This window comes from Amblyomma americanum, chromosome 4 (genome assembly GCF_052857255.1).
Source record: "Amblyomma americanum isolate KBUSLIRL-KWMA chromosome 4, ASM5285725v1, whole genome shotgun sequence".
NCBI lineage: Eukaryota > Metazoa > Arthropoda > Arachnida > Ixodida > Ixodidae > Amblyomma > Amblyomma americanum.
In genome coordinates this window covers 211,974,943-211,997,480 of record NC_135500.1, presented here as the reverse complement: position 1 = coordinate 211,997,480, position 22,538 = coordinate 211,974,943, and the positions used below count along the sequence as shown (strand labels likewise).

At 48.2% G+C, this 22,538-nt stretch overlaps 1 protein-coding gene across 2 annotated transcripts in view; it reads right to left on the bottom strand.

Annotated features, from left to right (window-relative positions):
• The window catches only part of LOC144129254 (salivary peroxidase/catechol oxidase-like), a 170,265-nt gene that overhangs the window by 57,378 nt on the left and 90,349 nt on the right, over nucleotides 1-22,538 (bottom strand). For both annotated transcript variants that reach the window (XM_077663268.1, XM_077663269.1), the window contains exons 2-3: nucleotides 7,267-7,470; nucleotides 431-631 (exon numbers count right to left, since the gene is read on the bottom strand). In XM_077663268.1, coding sequence (XP_077519394.1) covers nucleotides 431-631; nucleotides 7,267-7,470 — 405 coding nt within the window. The remainder of the gene's footprint in view (nucleotides 1-430; nucleotides 632-7,266; nucleotides 7,471-22,538) is intronic.

The following is a 22,538-nucleotide window of genomic DNA, read 5'->3' as shown; positions in this document are numbered from 1 at the left end:
CGCCGTGACAGCTCTGATATTGTAACTCAGTGTTTTAATTCGCTGTTTAGGTAACGGAATAGCTATCACGTCCACACCAAAATCGAGACACCCATACAAAAGCTTTCCTTTATATCATTTTCACGAATGATTAACGTAAGCTGGACGGTAAAGTCGTTGCGACAGTCCATCTCGGAAACAAAAAGACGTGTCACATGCTGGTAATCGCGTCTAGGACACGAAACCGGTCTTTCTCTACTGTCTTCACCAGAGCTAAACTTTAATAAGAACGTACTCGAAGACGCCGAAAAAGATTCCTGACTTCGCGAACAAGTTCCCGAATAGCGGTCTTCCAGATAGGCCGCGATACACACAGTTCATTGAGAACACTTGGGAATGAGTTTGGTGGTTGGGAGGGGGGGGGGGGGGGGGGGTCATGATGCGTACTCACTTCTGGGCGAGTATCCTGGACGCGTCGAGGACGATCTCGGACGGCACGGTCACGTGCTCGGGGGTGGGCGTGTCCGAGGAGAGCTCGTAGATCTCGTTGGGCACGCTCTCACCAAACTTGGTCTTCGCCTCGAGCAAGGCCTGGTTCACGTCGTCGTACGTGATGCATTGCTGGCCCTCGGTTAGCGTGACCGCCTTCAGCCTGCGCACGAGACGGCGTTTCCAAAGTTGCAGCAAAACACAGTGCAGGTCAACAGGTACCGAAAACTGCAGCTCCAGCATTTATCTGGTCTGCATATTTTCAGGTATTTTAGAAAATCCCGTGCGGCTTTTTTTGTCGATTTAAGAGGCTTACGTTGGTGGAATGTTTGAATTTGAATAAATAAATAAATAGAAATTCATCACCGAACAGTGCTTACGGGTTTTTTCATTTCTGCCCGGATGTGAAGGAGACACATGGTTCCAACAAAGCAAAAGGACAGGACCAAGTCTTGGACGGCGCTAACACAAACATTGCCTTTGCTGTCTTTAGCTTGCCCTGTGCTGTTTTCGTGTGTACGCGCTTTGTTTTCGTACCAACTAAGCTGTAATCTATGTTAAGTAGAAGTTGAACCTTGGATGTAGCACCGACAGCAAACGTGTCAGATGAACACCAGTAGCGCCCGAATCGCAGACTAGCAGTGAGAGGGCCGTAGCACATGAACAGGTTCTGTTTACATGCGCTGACGAAGGCTTTATGTGACACAAACAGCACGTCAGTGAAGTGCGCGCCAGCATCGATGTGAAGTACACACGGTCACACAGTTTACGTCCATCCTCACAATGCGGCTTACATTTTGCTCAGGTATACGATGCACACTATCTTTAGGTATCGCTTCTTACTGTGTATATTATCGGAGTTCTTGGACCATATGTAAGTTCTTTCTCCTTCTTTGTTCATCCTGTGCCCATGTTATTACTTACCCAATGAGTGCATTTATTCACCTGTTCCCGTATATGGCCGCTACGAAGGATTGAAATACCCCCTAGCGTAAGGATGGTGATGCAGTAAGGGCTTAACCTATAAATGAGGCGGGGGGGGGGGGGGGGGGGGGGTGTTGCACGAGTGGCAGCACCGTATTAAAATTTTCAAGAAAAAAAACCACCCCAGCGGAACGCGAACCGCGTTCACTTCGGCGCACGTTCTTGAAGGCGATACCTGAGAGAACAAACTTGAACAAGGTGTGGAACTATTTCTCTATGTCACGGCCGAGGCGAAGGGGAGTCCTCTTGTCCAAACATTTGTCAGCCGCCAGAGGGTTTTCTTCCCTTCCTTGTTCAAGTTTGTGTGGTAGAGATGTCTATCTTTCCTGTTCTTTAGCTACGGTGAAAGCAATACTGTGTTCTAGAACGGACCTCAACCGCAGTCTTCATTTGTTTTTCTTCTCATCGTGGGCGGTCTTCTAAGCAACGGGAACTTTTATAATATTTTAAGAGAACGGTGGATGAAACTGGAAGGAAAGAGGAGGGACAAAGAAAAGAAATCGCGAGAGGAAGTAAACATATACGGACCAACGGACCAACATTGACATATTTGACATGAGCCATGCTTTGTAACTGTATGCATATGCTTTTTTCTTTTTTTTTTGTGAACTGCAAGTTGCCATGTGATTTTTCTGATTCACTCATTCTGTACAGTGCCCGTCCTGCTTGAACCTAACCATGGTCTGCAGTATGTACATAAATAAATAAATAAATAAATAAATAAATAAATAAATAAATAAATAATATAAAACGTACCAAATGTTCAACCGCCTTACGCAGACATTTTGCAAAGGACGCCGCTTGTTTTCGAATTTCCCACACTTACAACATATTTGGGGCAGCATCCCTCGTCCAGCAGGTTACCCTTTGGCGATGTCCCGCTTTCATTACAATAATTCACTTCCTTCACCATCCTATATCGCTGCCTTAAATCCGGCGCACATACACATACACATGATTCATTATGGCACGTTCCCCCCTGGTTCGTGACTATGGTGGCGCCAGTGTCGTCATACATGTGGTGGGGGAAACTGGGAACAAATGTACTCCACAGAAAAAGCCGTTGGGGCAAAGGTGAGGGTGGTACTGCTTGGCGCACTATGCTTGTGCGCAAGAAAATGCAGATGCCGCTTATGGCAGCGCAAGTTACGTTCTAAATATGCGCCCGACGATCACGCCGCGACCCCTTCGGGTTTTCTCCGAACCGCAAGGGGGTCGCGGCCGTGGTAGCGGCGTACGCATTAGCCCCCTTATCTCCTTCCTTTGCCCGTATTTTTCGCCGGCGCGTTGCACCGTACTGCCCCCCCCCCCCCCTCCCGCATTTCTTGAGGTCAATGCATACCCGATGTCGGTTGCGAATTCGGTGATGTAACAGTTTTCCTGATGCAGGGGCCCAAAATGGGTAACACAGGTCGGGCCGAAATCCGTTAAGCAGTTTATTAGAGCCATAAATCTTCATTCGATGCAAAATAATAACCACAGAAACATTTTCGTCTCACCTTTGCACCTTTTTTTTACTTCTTCCTATTGCTTTTTTTTTGTAGAGGCTGGTGGAGTATTCGCGAAAGCATGCCTCGACAATAATATTTCACGCACGACACACTGCTTGCGCTGGTCATATTTAATGCTGCAGAGTTCCTAATGACCCTGCATGGTTCTTTCTTAAGGCGCAGTCGCATAACTGCACCGTTTTTGGTTCGTGGAATCGTTGCTTAATTGCTTGACTTTTTTTTATTTCGCAACAAGGGTACAGGTCGACTGAGCGATTCAGCTTTTTTGCGTATTGGAATATAGGCCATATAAATAACGCCTTATCACTGCTTACTGAAACGGAAAATGTGTGCTGAACAGAATGAATAAGGGAAAAAAAAGGATCCAGATAGAAGCACTGCATATAAGCGGCCTTTTCTGCAGCAGCGATACGCCTTGTATTTTAGGGCGACAACAGGAATTCCAGCTAAGATGAAAAAAAAATAAGGCTGACGTAAGCGAGGGAGTTTTTTTTACTCTGTCTTCAAGCATTTTCTCGCTGCGTAAACTTTATTCTACTGGTACATTCATGTACAGCCTTTGTCAAAAGTAAAGAGTTCACAGGAGCTTGCTTCTAAGCCTTCAAGTTGGGCTCTCGTAGCATCCGTAGAAGTCCCACTTTTTGTTATGTTGAGAATGCCAGCTCCTCTTACTTCAAGGGATTTAGAATGCTGGATATGCTGGAGGACATTTGGCAGATGGAAAAATTTTGCAACTGTCTTGTAACACCCCCGCCCCTCTTCCTTGAACTGAACGTTTTGTCTGCCCATCTGGAAGACATCGCACTTTTTTCATGTAGTTTTAAAACATTCGTGCATTTACCTTCGATGTGTATTCGCTCCAATTCAACGACAGCAATTTTTTTTTGGCCTTCTCTTACTGCCTTTCTCTCCCAAAGTCACCCCAAAACAGAGCAGCGTGTCAGCGATTTTCACATGATACAGTTTTGAACGAAAAGCTTGCATGGCTTGCTGTTCAGAACAGTTGTCAGTTATGCGGTCTACTTCACCTAAGAGCCTCAAGAAGTCGGCTTTTTGCATAGGAAACATATGCAAAGCGCAATTTTTTTAAATGAAACCATCGCTTATGCCCTTCTCTCCGTCTCCCAAAGCGTCGCAAATTTTCTGTCAATGGCTTAGAAAAACCTAGCAACCAAAAAATAACAATCTAGCCATAAGCGCTCCCCACGGCGCTTACAAGCAAATTAAGTACGCTGTGCAATCAAAGGGTAATCGATGTCAGTGCATCATAACCGCGGCGTTGTTCCGATTGCCCCATATGTCCGCTAATTGATCGAATGAGGCCAACAGTACAGGGGGCTCTGCTGCTAATGAAGCGCCTATATAAACCATATACCTGAGAAGGCGTTTGTTTTTTACTGCAGCCGCTCCAGCCTGCCTTGTCGGAGGTTCCGATCTCACATTGCTTTCCGAAGTGTATACCCGCTCTAGGTTAGGCCGGCAGCAATACACAAGAAATCGAATTCCTTTAGCCCAAGCAGACAGGCAACGGCTATGCACATCCATTCCGGGCCCCAACAACGCGGCCACGGCTGTTCGGGTCCCCGTAAGTCATACGAGAGGGTTTCGCAACTGTCTAGAGTGTCTCCGCGACGTTTCGGCTCTGCGGGACCTCGAGCCTGGGGCACGTGAACGAATTACCGCTCGCGGGGCGCGCGCGCGTGTCTCTGCCAGCGGAACTCTCGTTATAAACACCTACACAGAGTCGTGCGTTGTACTCCACCGTGCCCGAGGTATACAGACAGCCAGCAACGCATACGGCGCCTGGCCCTACGGATATCATTTTCTCTCATCGCGCATTTCAGCCGCTACCTTCCAGCCAACCCAGCGGCACGCCGCACGAAGTGCCGTTCGTTTCTTGGCTTCTTCTTCTTCTGTTGAGAGTGCAAAGCAGCCACTGCTGCCAAGGAAACGGTGCGGGCTGTGCGTGCGTGCGCAGTGATTGCTGGGCGACGAGTTCGTTCTTTCTGCCTGCGTGCTGGCAAGGAGAAAGTAATTACTTTGTCGTGTTGGCAAGTTATTGATGGCGCTTGCTTTGCGCGCGCGTGCTGGGGTGTTTTTCTCGCGCCCGCAGAAATTATGCCGGCCGAATGTCGTTTTTTTTTTCCCGCCACTGGGCTTGTGGAACGCGAGGTGCACGCGAGCGCGCCCAAGCGCGCGTAATAACTTCTCGCCGCAGTTATGGACGCTACTGGATTCGTGACTGCGACTGGCGTCCTGAAAGCGCGCGAAAAGAATGCTGTTCGTTAAACGAGCCTCGCATAAAAACGACACTGCACCGGCTTTGAAGGGGCGCTCTCAGAATTGCAAATGTGGACGCTTTGGGACTACTGTGCCCGATGCGGGTTACGGTCCTGCTCAGCATGCCGGAATTACTTCTACGTATGTGTGGTGAATTCCGAGCGTTACTTTAGTTGCTAAGAATTATCAGTGTGTGCTACATACCGCATGTGAGGACCAGTGCCGGTTTGTTTGGAGACAAGCGCACACTGGCGATCCTTAACTCTGGTTATGATGGTCCTCAGTGCAGCATGTATTAAGTACGGCATTAGGAAGGCGGCGACGGCTAATCTCCGTTGCATTAATGTTTGGAGAAGGAAGTTTTGTTCTGCTCATGTTACCAATGTACAGGCGTTTGTAATATAATTACGTGCTTTCTTCACATGCATGAAAATAGCAAAGTTGACTGTATCTTAAACTAAACTGTCGCCGTATCTTATATCTTTAGGCAATGGCCCTTGGAGGGTTTGGCTCAGTATCTGAACTTAACATGCTATTATGAGTGTGCCTTGGATCTGAAGGCAACCACTACTGCTACGGTGCGAAGGTGTGAAAAAAGGCTATTTGTTGCTTTTTTGTTGTTTAAGACGTGTCTTCCTGGCTTTCAAGCTAGCCGCTGTGTTACAGCTGTGTGTGCCATTTATCCTCTCTTGCTTCTGACCTAGATTTTTTTTTCTTCTCTCTGACGAATCTTTGGCCCTTAGCGGTTCGCAATACAATACAGGGTGCCCCATGCGAGAGCCAATGTTTAAAAATATAAGGGTGGACAAAACCAGACGGAAGTTAAGGCTTGTTGTTGGCCATTTTATAGAACGAGCCATGCTGTTTTTGTCGTGCTTATTTTTAACTAACTTTATTCCTTAAGTTTTCAAGTTCGGAACTAACACAAATATTTGAACAGGGCAAAAAACTGAGCTAGTTGGTATACGTTCATTATGAAAAATCCAGGCGCTAACAAACACAGCGCTGTGTTCCTTCTGTGTCGTTCTTTGTTAGCTCCTGGATTTTTCATAATCAAATATTGGAAGTATAAAGCTGCAAAGAGTCCTCAGAAACTTATAATTTAGCATTTATTATTTTGTTACCTCTAACATAGAGGTCTTTCTATGCTGAAAAGAACGGTCGAAATAAGAAAATAAAGAAATAAAAAGCACGTGACTGGTCACTTGAGCGACACGCGGTAACAACGTTTCGGAACGAGATGCCTACGAACGAATGGAGCTGATAGCCTACCTCTCAAGTACAGTTCTGAAGAATTTTACCACAAAGAAGTTTCGCAGTTTCTAGTAAAGTCCAGAAGCAAATTGGACGTGATAGCTACTTGTCCTCTGCAGCGTTACATTAACCAATGTGCAAAAACAAAATACCAAACATCGCTCGCTCTCACAAGCTTTCCGCGTCATGCTTTAAATCCAGATAAAGTGTATCTCGAAATATAGCAGGACCCTCTTTCTCTCTGACGTGACGGCAGAAATTCTTTTCGTAGTAATTCAGCAGCATTATGCTGTCTCCTGCGTCACGAGGGAACTGTCTCTGTCACGACGACAAGAGGCCGAGCAGTACTGCATAAACTGCACATCTCCAACCAAAAACATTAATTTTAACCCAACGTTTCGAAGCCGACTCGGCTCCTTCATCAGGGGTGACTGAGGGCAGTAGATGTGCAGTTTATTATTAGACTTCAACCCCAACCAGACAGGCAAATCTGTCAAAATGTTTAGTTTTCAGTACTGTATAAAGTGCTGCGTTCATGACCGGAAGGAAATGTTTTTTCTCACTACATATATTCTTGTCTCATAATGCTACAAGAATTTTCGTTGCGGTGTCGAGTTTTCTGTCGTCTTTTTCAACTGGGTAATGAATTGCCCGAGATGAGAAATTCCTACTTGCTCTACAACGAACTGCCTTCTCTGTTTGCATACACACCGTGTCGTTCTCGTGATAAGCGAAAACTGATGGGCACAGAGAGGTCTCGCATACTCACTGGGGCACGAAATTGGACAGGTACTGTAGGCCAGCGGCCGATGCTAGCGAGGGCTTCTGTATGATGGCCGCGTGGGGTTTGGTCGTGGTCACGATGAGCGCGCAGTCCGGGCCGTACTCGGGGTTGTACGGCGTCGGCCGGGAGTCCTCGAACACTAGCGTGCCGCCGATGCAGAGCAGCGTGGTCGCCGTCATTACCAGGTACCTGCGCAGAGGCAAAGGCGGGCCCCGATGTTATTCAGTCGCTTAGCTACACCTCCCGAAGGTATTACAACAACAACAACAACAAAGAAACACGTTGCTACATTGGAGACAACACGTTCACAAATGCATCACTGTGATCAATAGCAACAGCACCTGGAGGTGAACTATTCCGGTCAGCAATAGTTGTAGGAAAAACGGGCGATCTGAAATACAATAGTGTTACATTTGTATTTTCGTACTTTATATGCATGGTCTCAACGCCGAGGTCTGTAACGTAGCTGGAAGATGTATATCTCTTACGATGTTTATTAGTTGTGTTGCGGTAAATGTTTGGGAATAATTTCGGTTCTAGTTTTTCTCTTTTTGACTGTAATAATTACCGATTTATGGAGTGCATAGTTAATTTACGTGCTGAGTACGCTGATTTAATCGGTCCGTGCCACGCTGTATTGTTTCGGCGCAGGTGTGTTTCAGTGCAAGGCAGTAAACAGCAAATGGCGTTTGGCTCAACAATTTCTTTTTGTTCATCTAATTCTATTTATCGTGGTGTCGTTGATTAAAATCCAATTAACCATGTAATGTCCCGAGCATCACCTGTAATTCTAATTTTATACCGTCATCTTTTTTTTTTTTTTACCTCGCATATCTGCCTTGCTCTGTGAATCAATGCGCGCAGATGCCGCGGAGTAGCATGCTTTGTATCGAGAGAAATGGCATGTGCTATACACGTTCATTGGTGTCTTTGCGCCTAACCTGAACGATTTCCGTTCACTAGCTGATCATGCTGTCACTAATACGTGCAGGCTGCACAAAATGCGGATCACTATTTCGACCGAAAAACAAACGTCTGAATCCGCTTCACTTCTGATATGGCTGATGTATCTAATAACAGCGATAAGCAATTTAATATTCAGGTAAAACGCGCACAAGGCGTCCTGACGCCAATAGGAGGAAGTTTCAGGCCAGGGCTCGTTGTTTAGTAGACAAAAAAGTTTGAATGACGACAAAACGTTCCATCGCGTCGTTTTATTTATTTTTTGTTGTGAAATAAAATCTGTCACTATGTTGCAGTTTGTCTCAAGGTAGCATGATTCCGCAGTGTCAGTGTACTTATTCTGTTAACTCCTGCAACTACTGCACCAGTAACGGTGACATTATGTTTCCTTTCATTTGTCACTTTCAAGTTGTTTTGCTTCACAGCAGGTATACCAGTCTGTTTCTATTTATATGGTTATCAACGCCGATACCTCTACTCTGCTGCTGCAACGACTACCGCATGCATGCGCAAGCTACGATAAATGCGTTCCAGCGATGAGAGAATGCCAAAAGACTTAGGAGAATCTCCAGTGACACTCCCAATGTATCCTGCGACGACTGCAGCACGAGATCTGTATGTTCTGCGGTTCATTTATCATACCAAGTGTGTTTCGCGTTGTTTTGGGGAACGTAAAAACTGAAAGGGAATGAGACCGCCGCGGTGGATCAGTGGTTATGGCGCTCGGCTGTTGACCTGAAAGACACGGGTTCGATCTCGGCTGCTGCGGTCTAATTTCGATGGAGGCAAAATTCTAAAAGCCCGTGTACTGTGCGATGTCAGCAAGTTAAACAACTTCAGATGGCAGAAATTTCCGGAGCCCTTCACTATGGCGTCCCTCATAGCCTGAGTAGCTTTGGTACGTCACACCTCCATAAACAATAAATCATAAACCGTAAACCGTAAAGGAAGTTACATTTAGTTAGCCAGTCAGTAACGTGATGGTATTTCAGTGGCAAATGTACGCTGTGTTTTTCTGTAAAACGACAATTCACTTTCGCAAGCCATGCTTGTGACACGCATGTCCGTGCCGCACGGTTGGTAAGACAGCGAGGCCTCCGAACGAGCCTCCGAGACTCGAGCGCTGCGCTTTCTTTCCCGGCGTCGTCTGCTTTCAGCCCCTGGGGAGGAACGCTCTTAGTTTTGCCACGCAGATGAATGTAAGCGCTCACAAAAACCCATTTTCCGAGCGAGCAGGCTCTCGACAGCAGCGAGGCTGCGCGCCTGATTGCACTTTTCAATTTGGAGGCACTGACGCTTGACGGAGACTTCGGCGAAGTGGTGCTTGCGTATAACGCGGAAAAAAGAAACTGAGTGAGAAAGGAGAGGTGGAAGAATGACACGTACGCACTGCATGCGCCGCTGCGCGCTTTAAACTGCACGCATTTATCCCACACGTAAAGCTCGGGCATTTCGCTGTGCAGGAAGGTGCAATGACTGCGAGACGCAGTGCACCTGGCAACTGCAGCAAATAAATTTGCATTTCACTGTACTGGAAGGTGCGATGACTCCGAGGTGCAGTGCCCCTGGTAACTACAGCAAACAAGCTATTTGCATTTCACTGTATAGAAGGTGCAATGACTGCGAAATGCAGTGCGCCTGGCAACTACAGCAAAAAAAAAACAATCTGCATTTCATTGTACTGGAAGGTGCAATCACTGCGAGATGCAATGCACCTGGCAATTACAGAAAACAAACAATCTGCATTTCACTGTACTGGAAGGTGCAATGACTGCGAGATGCAATGCTCCTGACAACTACAGCAAACAATTTGCATTTAACTGAACTGAAAGGTACAATGACTGCGAAATTTAGTGCACCTGGCAACAACAGCAAACAAACAATCTGCATTTCACTGTACTGGAAGGTGCAATCACTGCGAGATGCATTGCACCTGGCAACTACAGAAAACAAGCACATTGCATTTCACTGTACTGGAAGCAGCAATAACTGCGAGATGCAGTGTACCTGGCAACTACAGCAAACAAACAATCTAGCCTTCCACGGCGCAGTGCTGGAATTCTAGTGTTCTTTTGTCTCTTCTTTTGAATGCACTGGCTTCCTGATTTTCTGTATGGTCGGTTCACCGCAAGGTGACGAGGACGCATGAGGAAGGCCCGTGTGTGTATATCTCTTTTGATCTCCGTGGTGTGGTGCTGCGACAACCACAGCATTGCGGTATTGACTTCCTTCCCTTTTTATTGCAGTATATTGCTCGTACTCTCCATAAGCGAATCGACTCTTTTTGCATTACAAAGGACACTGCCGTACAGAATGTATTGGAATATATTACAAATAGAATGGAAAGAAGGTACGATCCTGAAGACATCTGATCGTAAGTGCTTGGAGGCACCATAATGCCAAATCGCTAAAAAACACGACGGAAACGAAAGGAAAAACAAAACAAAATTGGTGTCCCAGTATCCGCGAGATCAAAACGCCGCCTTCCTTCAACGAATTCTCACGTCTCACTGAGCGAGTGTCACTGCTCCCCGTTCTCTGTCGTTGTTTTCTCTTCCTTTTCGCCAGAGATACAACGAAGGCTAACGCGAAGAGAAAGCCGCGACGCAAGCGCCGATAGCACGTTCAAACATTGAGACAGACAGCGCCGCCGCGCATCGAGAGCGAGATGAGTCGTGTCATCGGACGGCGCTGTACTGACAGCCGCGCTCTGCACTCGTTGAACGCGACGCGAAACAAAGAAATGAAAACAAGGAAGAAAAGAAAGAATAGATGAAAGCCAAATCCCCCTCTCTCTCTCTCTTTCTCTGGCGGCCCTTTTCCGCCGGTCGTCAGAGCAGTGCAAGCCGGTGAACAAGCAGGCAGGAAAAGGATAAAAAAAAAAAACAAATCACGCCGGCGGCGTTGAACGGCGCCTTCGCGTGGTCCGGTGGTCGAGAGCGCACTGCCTTCCGACTGGCTGACAAGACTCTGAAACGTATTTATCGACCGCATGCTGGGCGACCCCTGGGGGTTGACCCCACGATCGCACACAGACCGCACGCATTACGCACGCTTGTTACGGCCGGCCTATAGCGACCACCGCCGATCTCGTTTACATCTGACGTCTGGAAGCCGCTGACGCCGCCGTCACCGGACGCTGCTAGTGCCGCTGGTCGCACAAAGACGAGGAATGTTTTTTTTTTACTTTTTGTTCTTTCGGGGTGGCTTCCGCCTCTTATGTATCTCACTTAATCAACGCCTACTTGCTCGCAGAGGCGGCCCTCAGATTCGCGACACTGCTCCGCTGACGTCAAGATTGACAAGGACGTTTTTCTGCGCTTGACGCATTCATGCTACCACTCACTCAGTGTTGGAAGTAGCCTGCCAATGTACCGCCGGATATGGTTGGTGTTTCATTTTCTTTTTACTTTGTCGCATTTAGTCTGATTGGGTGGACTCGCGTGTCTCAATTCGACTTAAATACATGATCGTCACTTCCGGTTGAATGAGAGGTATACTCTTGTGCTTCAATGCGCACTTGAAATGAAGCACAACTCACTGCCTCAACAATGAATCCTTGAAAAGAAAACACTTACTCGTTGCTAGATACATATAGCTAGAAGTGACGCCGGCTACGTTATTTACCCTAACTGCTCTTCCTCCTTTCTTCCTCGTTGTTTAAGCCAGCTCTGAGAAATGGTGCGACCGAGGGTGGTGACACCGCAAATCGCTTGCAGCACACCGCAATTTAGCCAATTGAGTATCATGTGCTCCAGCCCCTCCGGTCATCACGCGCTACAGCCTCTCCCTGTGTGCTGTGGAGGCTTCCTCTCTTGCGCGCAAGCGTTGCGGCGAAGAAGACTGCACAACGGTTCGGACATCAATTAACGCTCGGAAAGCGCTTCGTGCGGAAGAGGCCTCCGCTCACCGTATATTGTGTGACACAGAAACAACCGATTATACTGATAAGCTGCACACAAGGCAGAGTAATCGCCTGCGTTTGTGCAGCCTACTTACCACAGGCGCCTCTTTCGTGTATGAGTCATTAAAAAAACAGCAGGAAAAACACGTGGCGAAATCCCGGTGGTTTGAAACAAACGCACTTTTCAGGGTCCGTTCTGTGCCTACATTTTCTAAGGTTTGTTTTAAGATCCAATGGTAGCCGCATCGATTGCCACTTGCACGAAAAGCTATGATTGGCGTTGATCTTGCGAGCTCTCTCAAAAGCCAGTCAGGTTCGTGTGGCTTTTCTGAATTCGCCAGCGCACAAATGTAAAGTTTCCTCTCTTATTGCTCACTTCCTTGCAACGTTCGTGCTATCAGGCCTAAAGGTTTCGAAGTCGGGACAAACAAGTGGTCACATGGGTGCGCAGGTGGTACAAAACACTCTTGGCGCGCGCTGGATGAACAGATAAAATAAAAGCTGACGTGGGAGACAAGACTCAGGGGAGCGAGCGAAAACAAAGGGCTTGCCGCGAATTGAAATTCAGCCGGTGCGAACCGCGCGCCAGTTCACCTTCGCTGGGTGCATTAAGCGCGCACACCAAAGATAGTGTGTCCGCCTTAGGTAAAAACAATGCAACGCGGCAACCCCAATTATGCGGGCACGTATGCACCCAAGAAGGCAAGGTTCCCACGCGACAACGCGCACAGGCCCGCTAGGCAGACAGCTGTTTAAACAAGGCAACACAAATTACTCCACTGCAGAGCGGCGACTGCATGCAGAACGGTGTTTTTAATTCTGACCCACTCTGCTTTCTCCTCCGCGACGAGGCAGGGGCGGCGCGCTAAGAAGGCCTTTGCAGGGGAGCAAGATAAGACGTCCGAAACGGAGAGGGGGAAAGCCGAGAGACAAGACAGCTTGTTACGAGTGTTAAGAGGGTAGCGTCAAGTGGAAAGGGAACGCGCGCGCTTCCGTGGAGAAAGCAAAGCGAAGCGAGAGGCGTTGTTGGTGAGGGGGGGGGGGGGAGACAAACGAGTTCTCCAGTGAGGACACACACGTACGCGCTCGTATCGGTGGCTTTACAGCAGCCACGCTGCGAATGCTGCCGCCACCGCTTCCGGCAGCCCGGAATTCTCCCTCGCGGCCCAGGAAACCAGCCCATTCCCATTGAATTTGGCCCATTAGGGAAATGGCGCGCAAGCCACTTGGCTCTCTCCGCGTGCTTTCTTCGCGTATAGTCGGCTTCGCGATCCTCTCGGCGCTTATTTAGGTACTCGTGTACGCTTACACCGCGTCCAACGGTAAAGAAATTAATAGGGACGGAGATAGGGGACAACGCAACTGAAGGTTCAGTTGCCGTTGCCTAGCAACCCGAGTTACTACCCGAGCTTACCCGAGAGCTTACTCGGGTAAGCTCGGATAGTAACTCGGGTAAGTTCGGAGGAGAATTGAAAACACCAGCGAGCGGCCAAACTCAGCGGTGCCCTGGAATAAGGGCGTCAACCTCTGCAGGACGGTGGGAGACATCTGCTTGAAGATGAAGACCTCTGTCTGACCGAAACACCTTGTTAGAGCAATAAAGTGTATCCTATCCTATCGGAGGAGCGTCGCGTCAGCTGCGCGAGAGGTTGCTCGGGAAGAGAAAAATGGGTCGCACAATGTTTACCGGTGGCTGTGATAGAACCAGCAACCAGCCAGTAGAGTGGCGCATCGCTTGACCGCTGCGCCATTTCGCTGGTAGGGGTACGAGTACTCGCCGCCATTTATGAATGTTCAGTACAGAATGAGCAATTCTGCATATATAAGCATTAACCTACTAAAGATATCGCGTCATACCCTTAAGGCGGAGCTTAACTGGCCCGACCAATTGAAGAATGAACGCCTGCTTTCGCATGTCTAATTGGTTTAACTGCGTTAAACCACTACCAATTTTTCCCATATGGTTGTTGCTGTTCATAAGCATTCACTCACATAGATAAACAGTCGTCTCTATTCACGAGTGAGAGGACATTTTTTTAATCTTCAAAATGTCAGTGGTTAAACAGAGTCGTTTGTAAAGCAGCCTGGAGGTGGGCCAAATGGTCAACTGCAGTATTAAAGGTGGGCAAGTAGAGAACAAGGAGAATGTATGCGATCAAGCCAGATGCTGCCCTCTGTATAGATTGCGGCTACTTGTTTCTGCGTTACAAAACCAGTTTTTAGTTCGCTGCTTCAGCTCACACGTGAAAAGTACGCACAGTTTGTGCGTTATCGCATTATAACATTTTACCGCAACTTTTACCCCGTGCACATTCATGGAATACGGGTCTCGCCCTTTCCCCGAACGGAAGTATGCACTTCGGGGTCGACGCTTTACCGATGTTAATCTCAGGAAGGCGAATGCGAAGCGGTCACAATTTCTGGATATGCATAGATTTGTTGTCAAGAATTTCATGAGCATCGAATAGACTGTGCAAGATTATTCGAAAAAGGACAACGCAGAATAAAAGCCTGCTGAAGATGGTTATAGTAGGCTCTTGGCCGCGTCTATTGTTATATGTAACGAGATGCATATGAAGGAAGCCAACAGTCATTAAAACCGAGAACAAACGCTAGTCCACGGTTATCTGGTTGAAATTAATGGAAAGAAGTGAACATGACCATGATTTGTGAAAGGCAAAATAGGTCTTCCCAATTCCAACTTTCTCGGGCAAAAAATTTTGAAAGTTGGAAAATTGTAAGACACTGTTATGGAAATATTGAAGGTAATGGTTCATTATTCTGATATGTAGCAAAATCGCATCGAACAGTTAAAACTGCCATAGAAAACCAATGGGGAACACTTTTGACGATAGCAAAAACATGAAAAGAAAAAAAATACATTATATGTAAAAAATGCGTCCATGAATGGTTTCAAGCTTCAAAAGGCTTTAGTCCAGAATTGCTGGATATGAGAACAACAGAGTGAACGCCAAGCGAACGGAAAAAAGATTCGCTACCCTTATTCTGTACTGTATGCAACGAGAGAAGGTATAGGCGATGCCGCCTAAAAAGGGCAGTATTTCCATTCTCACAATCGCGATATTCGAATCAAGTTCATCGCAAAACATGCTCTTCTTCCTATTCTCTCCGTTTATATTCGTGTCCTGCTCCGCTCTTACGATCAACATAAGCTTGCGAACATTATGACCCCACCACTAATCGAGTCTGTGCAGTTCCCGACTGCTTTGTCCTTTCGCTTGACATTCGCTCTGCCGACACGAGAGACATTCATTGCGCTTCACAGATCCTGCTCATTTCCGCTTCTTTCCCTTAATTGCAATCAGAAGATCGTGAGCCATAGCTCGTTTTTTTTATCTATGTTGTCTCCTCGCCTCCTTATCTCAACAGCTTTCACATGAATTTGATGGTTTAGGTTTATAAGGGGGGGGGGGGGGGGGGTTAACGTCCCAAAGCGACTCAGGCTATGAAGAACTCCGTAGTGAACGGCTCCGGAAATTTCGACCACCTGGGATTCTTTAACGTGCACTGACATCGCACAGAATTCGCCTCCATCGAAATTCGACCGCCGCGGCCGGGATCGAACCCGCGTCTTCGGGTCAGCAGCCGAATATTAATTTGAGTAAATAACAGGACGCCAAGGTGACGATTGCGATGCGCGTACATATCTGTACAGTGGCAGGTGGCTGCAAATGTCATATGTGACGAAAAAAACTATAATCTTCAAGACGCCGAAAGCAACCCCAAATTAGGATGAAGACAGAACTCGGCAGGTGAACGACCGTCTAGCCGGGCTACTAGATGAGCAAGAGACACGAAAATAAAAACAAATAAATCAGAGATGCAACGCAGAGGAAATGTAGTTGAAAGGAAAGTGCCTCGGTGAATAGGTAGTTGAATGTGAAATAAAAATCACAACAGTCGCGCTGCCTTCTGAGCGTAACAGACGAAAGTGACCGCACAATAGAGCCGTGCTACAAAAGAAAGGCATTGTGTGGAGCGATCCTCACCGTGGGCAACGCAGTGGAACGAAAGGCTGTCATCTCACGACATTGACCTTGGTTCACGATTTCGACTGACGGCACTCACACAAAAAGCAAGGGATTATGTTTTTTTTTTGCTGTTTTGTATTTAAGCTCCAGATTGTAGGTTATAGCTGAGCGCCAGCTCGTTGTTGGCGGACACAAAAGACTAATTCAGCGAACTCCCCCTGCCTTCACCTTATCCACCACCCCTAATAAGGATTATCTTTTTTGTATGTGTTTCTCCTTTTCGAAAACAAGGTTTAGTTTAAGAGGAATGCCAGTTATTAAAAGCAAGGAGCTTGTTCTTTTAGGTGGAACATAGTGCTAGCTTCGTCACTCACATTAAAAAAAAAAATTAAGTTACCTTAGTCTCCTTCCGCAAGGGTCATGTTATTTTATTTGATTTTGCGTGCTCTGAAATCAGTGTCTACTAGTCTATCCTACTACTAGTCTAGTGTCTACTAGTCTATCGGCTGCGTCTCTAGTCTTAGCTATTTCCCCATACTGAGTTGACAGGTGCTGCCACTCAGAAATAGAAGACACTTTCTCGGTATGTAAATCGTTAGTTTGCGCTCTCTTTTGCGCTTATATCCGTCAAAATGGTTCAGGAGGCAAATTTTTTCTTTCGTAAGCGCTTGTTAATGCTGGAGAATCACCAGAACAAACCATAATAATAATAATAATTGGTTATCTGGGGAAAGGAAATGACGCAGCAACTGTCTCACATATCTCGGCAGACACCTGAACAGCGCCGTAAGGGAAGGGATAAAGGAGGGACTGAAAGAAGAAAGGAAGAGAGGTGCCGTAGTGGAGGGCTCCGGAATAATTTCGACCACCTGAGGATCTTTAACGTGCACTGACATCGCACAGGCGCCCTGTCTGATGATGTTTTTCTTGCCATCTGCTAGCCCTTCTGGTTACCTTAATTATAAAGCGACCGCCCCGAACAGGCGGTGGTCCCGGGTTCGATCCACAGAAAGCGACGAATTTTTCTTTAACTACGACGTATCTGCGGAAGCTGTATGGCTCTCCTTTGCAGCGGCTGCGCTTGGGTGCATATTGAGCAATTACTCCTTTTTACAAATCTACTGCACCTTGAGAGGTTACCCTAAACATTTGACTAACATCTGGGAATGTAGGGAAGTCCAAAACTTTATTTCTCTCAGCGATGATCTTGGTATGGGATTGTCACGGCCGTATAAGAATTAGTGAGTCCGCAGTAGTTCCTGAATGCGGAAGCTCTTTCCGCACCGATGAAAGATTTTGGTACAGAGGTTCGTATCGTAAATTCTGAAATTGTGTGACGGGTTAAATATGGATCAGCCCTACTACTTCGAATACGCTCTTGTGTATTGTGTATGCGGGAACTAACGCATTGCGCAATCGCGTCATACCCTTAAGGCGGAGCTTAAGTCTCTCCTCCAATTTTGTTGCTTCTTCACATAACTTAAACGACTTGGGCTGTTAGTCCGGCTACCTAGCTTAGACGTTTAGTGAGAGTGTGGCAGGCTTACGCACACGTTCTGAAGATAGCAGTAGCAGATGAGAGTACATCGTTACAGCGTCAAATTCTTTATGTTTTGGCGCAGGAAATTATATTCCATATAATTTGTGGGCGAATTTTCCGCGGTGTAGTAATTCAACATGAATCCTTCAGCAGTCCTGCACTGCAGTGCGCTCTATGAGCGTAGTGCAGCACAAGCGGCAGTGAAACATTCTCGACTGTGCGGCACACATTGAAAGGCAGCACGCTCTGCAGTGTTGTCAAGTTTCCTCCTCAACGATACCACTTTGTCGTTAAACCGGTGGGAAACAGCCGCCTTTGGTTTCGCACGAAGGAGACGTTGGACACTTATCTCTCCCTCCTTTTTTTCTTCATTTTTAATTACTGGCGCGCTGACCGCGTGTCCCAGAACGTTGCGTGCATACCGCTTCCCTTCGCGACGCCCAAGACGCTCGGGTTAATGTCGTCCTGCACGTGATGCCTCTCACGGGACCGGCAGCACCCCGAGCGTCGACCCACATCCGCGGGGGGTTCGACTCCTCCGAGTGCGCCCACGCGCGTCTCGTGGCGTGCTCGCGTGTGCGGGCGTTTCCTTGGCGACCTGGTGGTTACGTGACACATCGCGCAGTCATCTCCTCCCTCGTCACGCTGCTCCGTCGCCGCTCGTTAGACACGCTTGTGACGAGCGCGACGAAGGCAGGCGGTGCTGGAGACGTTTCCTGTCAACGCCTCTCGGAGCTGGCGTCGAGGAGCAGTTTTTAAGGGCGCAGCGGCGGCAGATCGGGAAGCCAGAGCCCCAGGGCTGAAGATAAGTTCTGCCCGTTCACCGGAGTATGTAAACAGCCTTGAGCGTGTTCAAGTGTCAGTATTCAGCCTTGAGTGCCAGTATCCATGCCGTTCCGAGTAGCGTTCCAGGCGTACGGCCAGGCAAGCCTACCTAGATTTCAGTGAAGTCTTTCGCCCTGTCTCTGTTCCTCTCAACTCTCTTCTCCAGGCTCAGAGAGGTTCATTCTGGGACTTGGCTAGAGAAGATGAATGCGTAATCTCGGCACAACCGCGAAAATTGATTGTCTCCTTTTTTTTAACATTGATAATTTTCTGAGGGATTTTATAGACAGACGATGCTGCAGAAGGTTTTCGTTTTGTTTTCTCATACCATCCTTACAAAAGTTACTGAAGGCCGCTTGCCTTTGTGACGCTACACTCGGATACAACTCAAGGACGAATCGGGAGATGTCCCTCAAAAGAAGCCCTTCAGGCAATGGCGTCGACTACATAACGTGACGCCGCGGTTAATCCGATTAAGCCGTGGTTACTCCACATTTGTCTGCCACCCGCTGCGATTTCATGCTAGCAGGTCCAATAGGGTCGGCCAAGGGAGAGTGGGAGAGAATCGGTCGATGCGATTGGCTGGAGTGGCTCCTTTGAGGGGAGTTTGTCGCTTTGTTCTTGAGTTTGTATCCGACTATAGAAGACCTGTCCATTTAAGAAGCTAAATTCTGGAAGGCTGGCTACAACGCTAAGCGTGCGTGTTTTTCATGCAGGCATTTTGTTACAGCCCTTGACCCGGAGTCATTGAGAGTTGATGGAAACTGGTCCAGAGTTTTATTGCAAATTTTTTTCATTTCTGTTAAGTTGACTTCAAATGCGGTTAGCAGTTCCGAACATCTTGCCTGTCTTAACTTGAGGACAAGACAGACAAGAAGGACACTAGCGTCTCTCTACTCTTATTCTCGTCCCATTGCGTGGTTAAGACTTTGTGCATGAATGACAAACTAGCCCAATTAAGACTTCTGGCGGTCTATAGACAGTTCACCTCTGAAGTCCCGGAAGATCAGTGCGACTGTCCGCTGTCATTATCAGGAAGTTGAGGCTAACCTTGCTTAGGCGATGTTTCATGGTGTTTTTCCGCGGCGTTTTTCTGGCAATAAAATGTTGACTTTTACTGCCCGCAGAACAAGGTGTAACCCTGTCGGAGCGGTGTTCCGAAGGGCAACAGACAGGAAAAAGCCTGGACGATGGTATCGGCCCAGCGCCGGAGGCGGCCGTAAAGTGTGGTCATGAGAATGCTTTCGACGCAGCGACTTACGTTGCACTGCGGTCTGCTAAGCTGGCCTGCGACACCACGCAGGTCTTGCTGCTTGCGCCAACACCGTGCTTTCAGTACGATAGCGCCAGGGCGGCGAACAAAAGAAGTGCGCGTTGGCAGAGAAGCGGTGGCCCGACAGGGAGGAATGCGATCGTGGAAAACAGGGCTCTGTGTCAGTACGTGACATTTGTTATTCAAGGCGCCAAGGCGATGAACTAGCCCGCCATCTGCAGCGCCGCAAATCGGATTGGCGCCGAGGCGCTCCTATGCTACCATGCCTCGCCCGATGCCCTTGGCGACGCCAGCATCATTGTTCGCGAATCTTTTGCGTGGCGTGCGAGTTTTTCATTCTTTTTGCAGTCCTAGCTATGTTGTAAAGTTCAGTTTAGATCATGGAAACAGTTTTTCTGGTTGCCCAGCGATTATCGCGAAGGCAGCGGAATCCGCAACAGGCATGGAGTGTCACTTACCGAAGGACCGACTGACGTCAAGTGCGGAAACCTGGAGGCTATAATCGCTGCTGCTACTGCTGCTGGCGTATTTGTGACAGTTTTTCTTTCTAACTTGTTATATCCAATGGCCTATCAAAGAATCCCATATAAATGTGGCATAGACTGTGTGCGGGAGTACTTCAACTGACTGGACACAACGCGGAAGATGTCCATTGCGTCCAGAAATCTGGGGCACCGAATTGAATACACCCTCTACTGTGCAGCCTCCAAGCTTCTCTGATGGGCAGTCATGATTGAAAAAAATGCACGGCGAGACATTCGCGCTGTGCGCGCGTGAACGAGAGCAATCGCCACCTGCGCCTGCAAGGATGAGAAATGCAGATGGAATCATTCTTGTCACGGATGCAGTGCAGGTGAGCAGCGCACGGCAACAAAGAAACTAGTTCGCCAGGCCATCAAGTTCATGATCGCAAATCGACACTGATTCCTGTTTGTGTCCCTTCCCCTCTGCACCCAACTCACTCTGCCCCCGCCCTCTATTCTGTCAACACTGTTCCACAGCGAATCTCGCGCTTCCTGCATGGCTGTGGCAGCGCCAGGCCGCACTATCGATGTCCAACGAAACGAACCGGGCCGCTACAACAACCGCCGCCGCCGAGGGTCGAAACTAGCGCAGCAACACTGCGTTAATCGTGACCCGCTTCGAGGGGCGGCGAGAAGAGATGGCGGCGTCTTTGGCTCTTTATGTGCTTCACGGAGGGTGGGGAGGAGCGGGAGAGGGGGGGGCGTTTAACTCTTCTAGCACTGCGATGCGCGGCGCCTATAGACGATACGGCCGAGCAGTCGGTGCACAGGCAACAACAGTGGAGTGGAATCTCCGCCAGCAGACAGGACAAACAGGCTCTCTCTGCCCCGTGGTTACCGGACGAACAGCGGAGGGTATGAGGTGGAAGAGGAGGAGAGACTGGTGCGGCGCAGAGGATTGGGTGAGAGGGCGGCACAGCAGGAACGAGCCACAACCACCAGCACCACCACCGCACCGCAATGTGTGCGCACGGAGGGAAGAAGAAGAAGAAGTCGGGGCGAACGAGCTAAAAAAAAAAAAACGGCCGCAAAGATCGGACGAAATTGGAACAGGAAACGACGCCTTTCCACCGGCAGCAGCCATTTTCTGTCCCTGTTTCTTGCTCTTTTTTTCGCTTCGTCCCGATCACCATTTCTTCGCTCGTGTATTTCCTTCCTGGCTGTGGCTCTCCCCGCATTCGTCGTCTCTCGCTTTTCATTGCCCAGGCTGCCCCTCGGTGTCCGTGTATAGGAAGGAACGGCAGTCTGAGTATGCATCAAAGTGAGGGGAGGGATAGTAACGTCCGTTTCTGCTTGTCACGTTTTTCACTCTTCCTTTCTTTATCTCCTTATTGTGGCGGCTCTGTGCTGCACTATGCGGCGGCGTGCATGAACGTACGGCCTGTGCAAAGCGGAATCGCCGCTGCGTTAGGTTCGCCGGGCACTAAAAATACGCCTCACGTAATATATGGTCCTGCGAACGCGTGGCAGTGTCGTTACGCGCCTGCCCGGCGTTCGGCCACGACGCCACGCATGCGGTGGCAGCGCCGTCGACGTGCACACGTGTCGCTGTCATAGTATGGTATCGCCTCTGGCGACTGGCTACACTCACGAACCACGACGTCTGCTTTGTCCCTTCGCCGTAGCCATCTCATTCGCCGCGGAACGCCACTGCCTGAGTGTAGTACACGTACGCGATGATGGACGTGTGGTGAATGCCTCACTCCAGCGTTTTCGTACACTGTATTTTGCCTGAAATAAGACGCATTAAGTGCTACTTCGATTAAAAACAGTATGCATTACAAAGTTATCGCGTTAGTTTGCGCACTTTGTTGCTGCTTTGTTTCGTGGCGCTTTCGCGAACTGTGCCTTATAGCAGGAATCAAGCTGTACAAACAGCAGCTACAACCTCCCATGTTTCGAATGCGACAATATGCGGCGCTATTTCCCTGACCAGTCACAACAGTGACTGAAATCAACATTGAGTGTTACACTCTTTTAATGAAGTCAAATGTATCAAAACTGTTACACTTATAATTTCATCTTGGGTTTAGTTTATAGTTGATGTGTAGCAAGAAAAGCTTTACAAACGAGCTGTTTGCGTATCGCGGAGGGTTAATGGGTGGCTCTTCATCGCAGACGAGTTGTATCCGGTTATGGATGCTTTCCAAGCACTACCTTTCGGCTGCCAGAAAATTGAAAAAAAAAAGCAGCGTCGAGAGGTTCAAGAAGATCCAGGACCTCCGGTTGTGTTAGT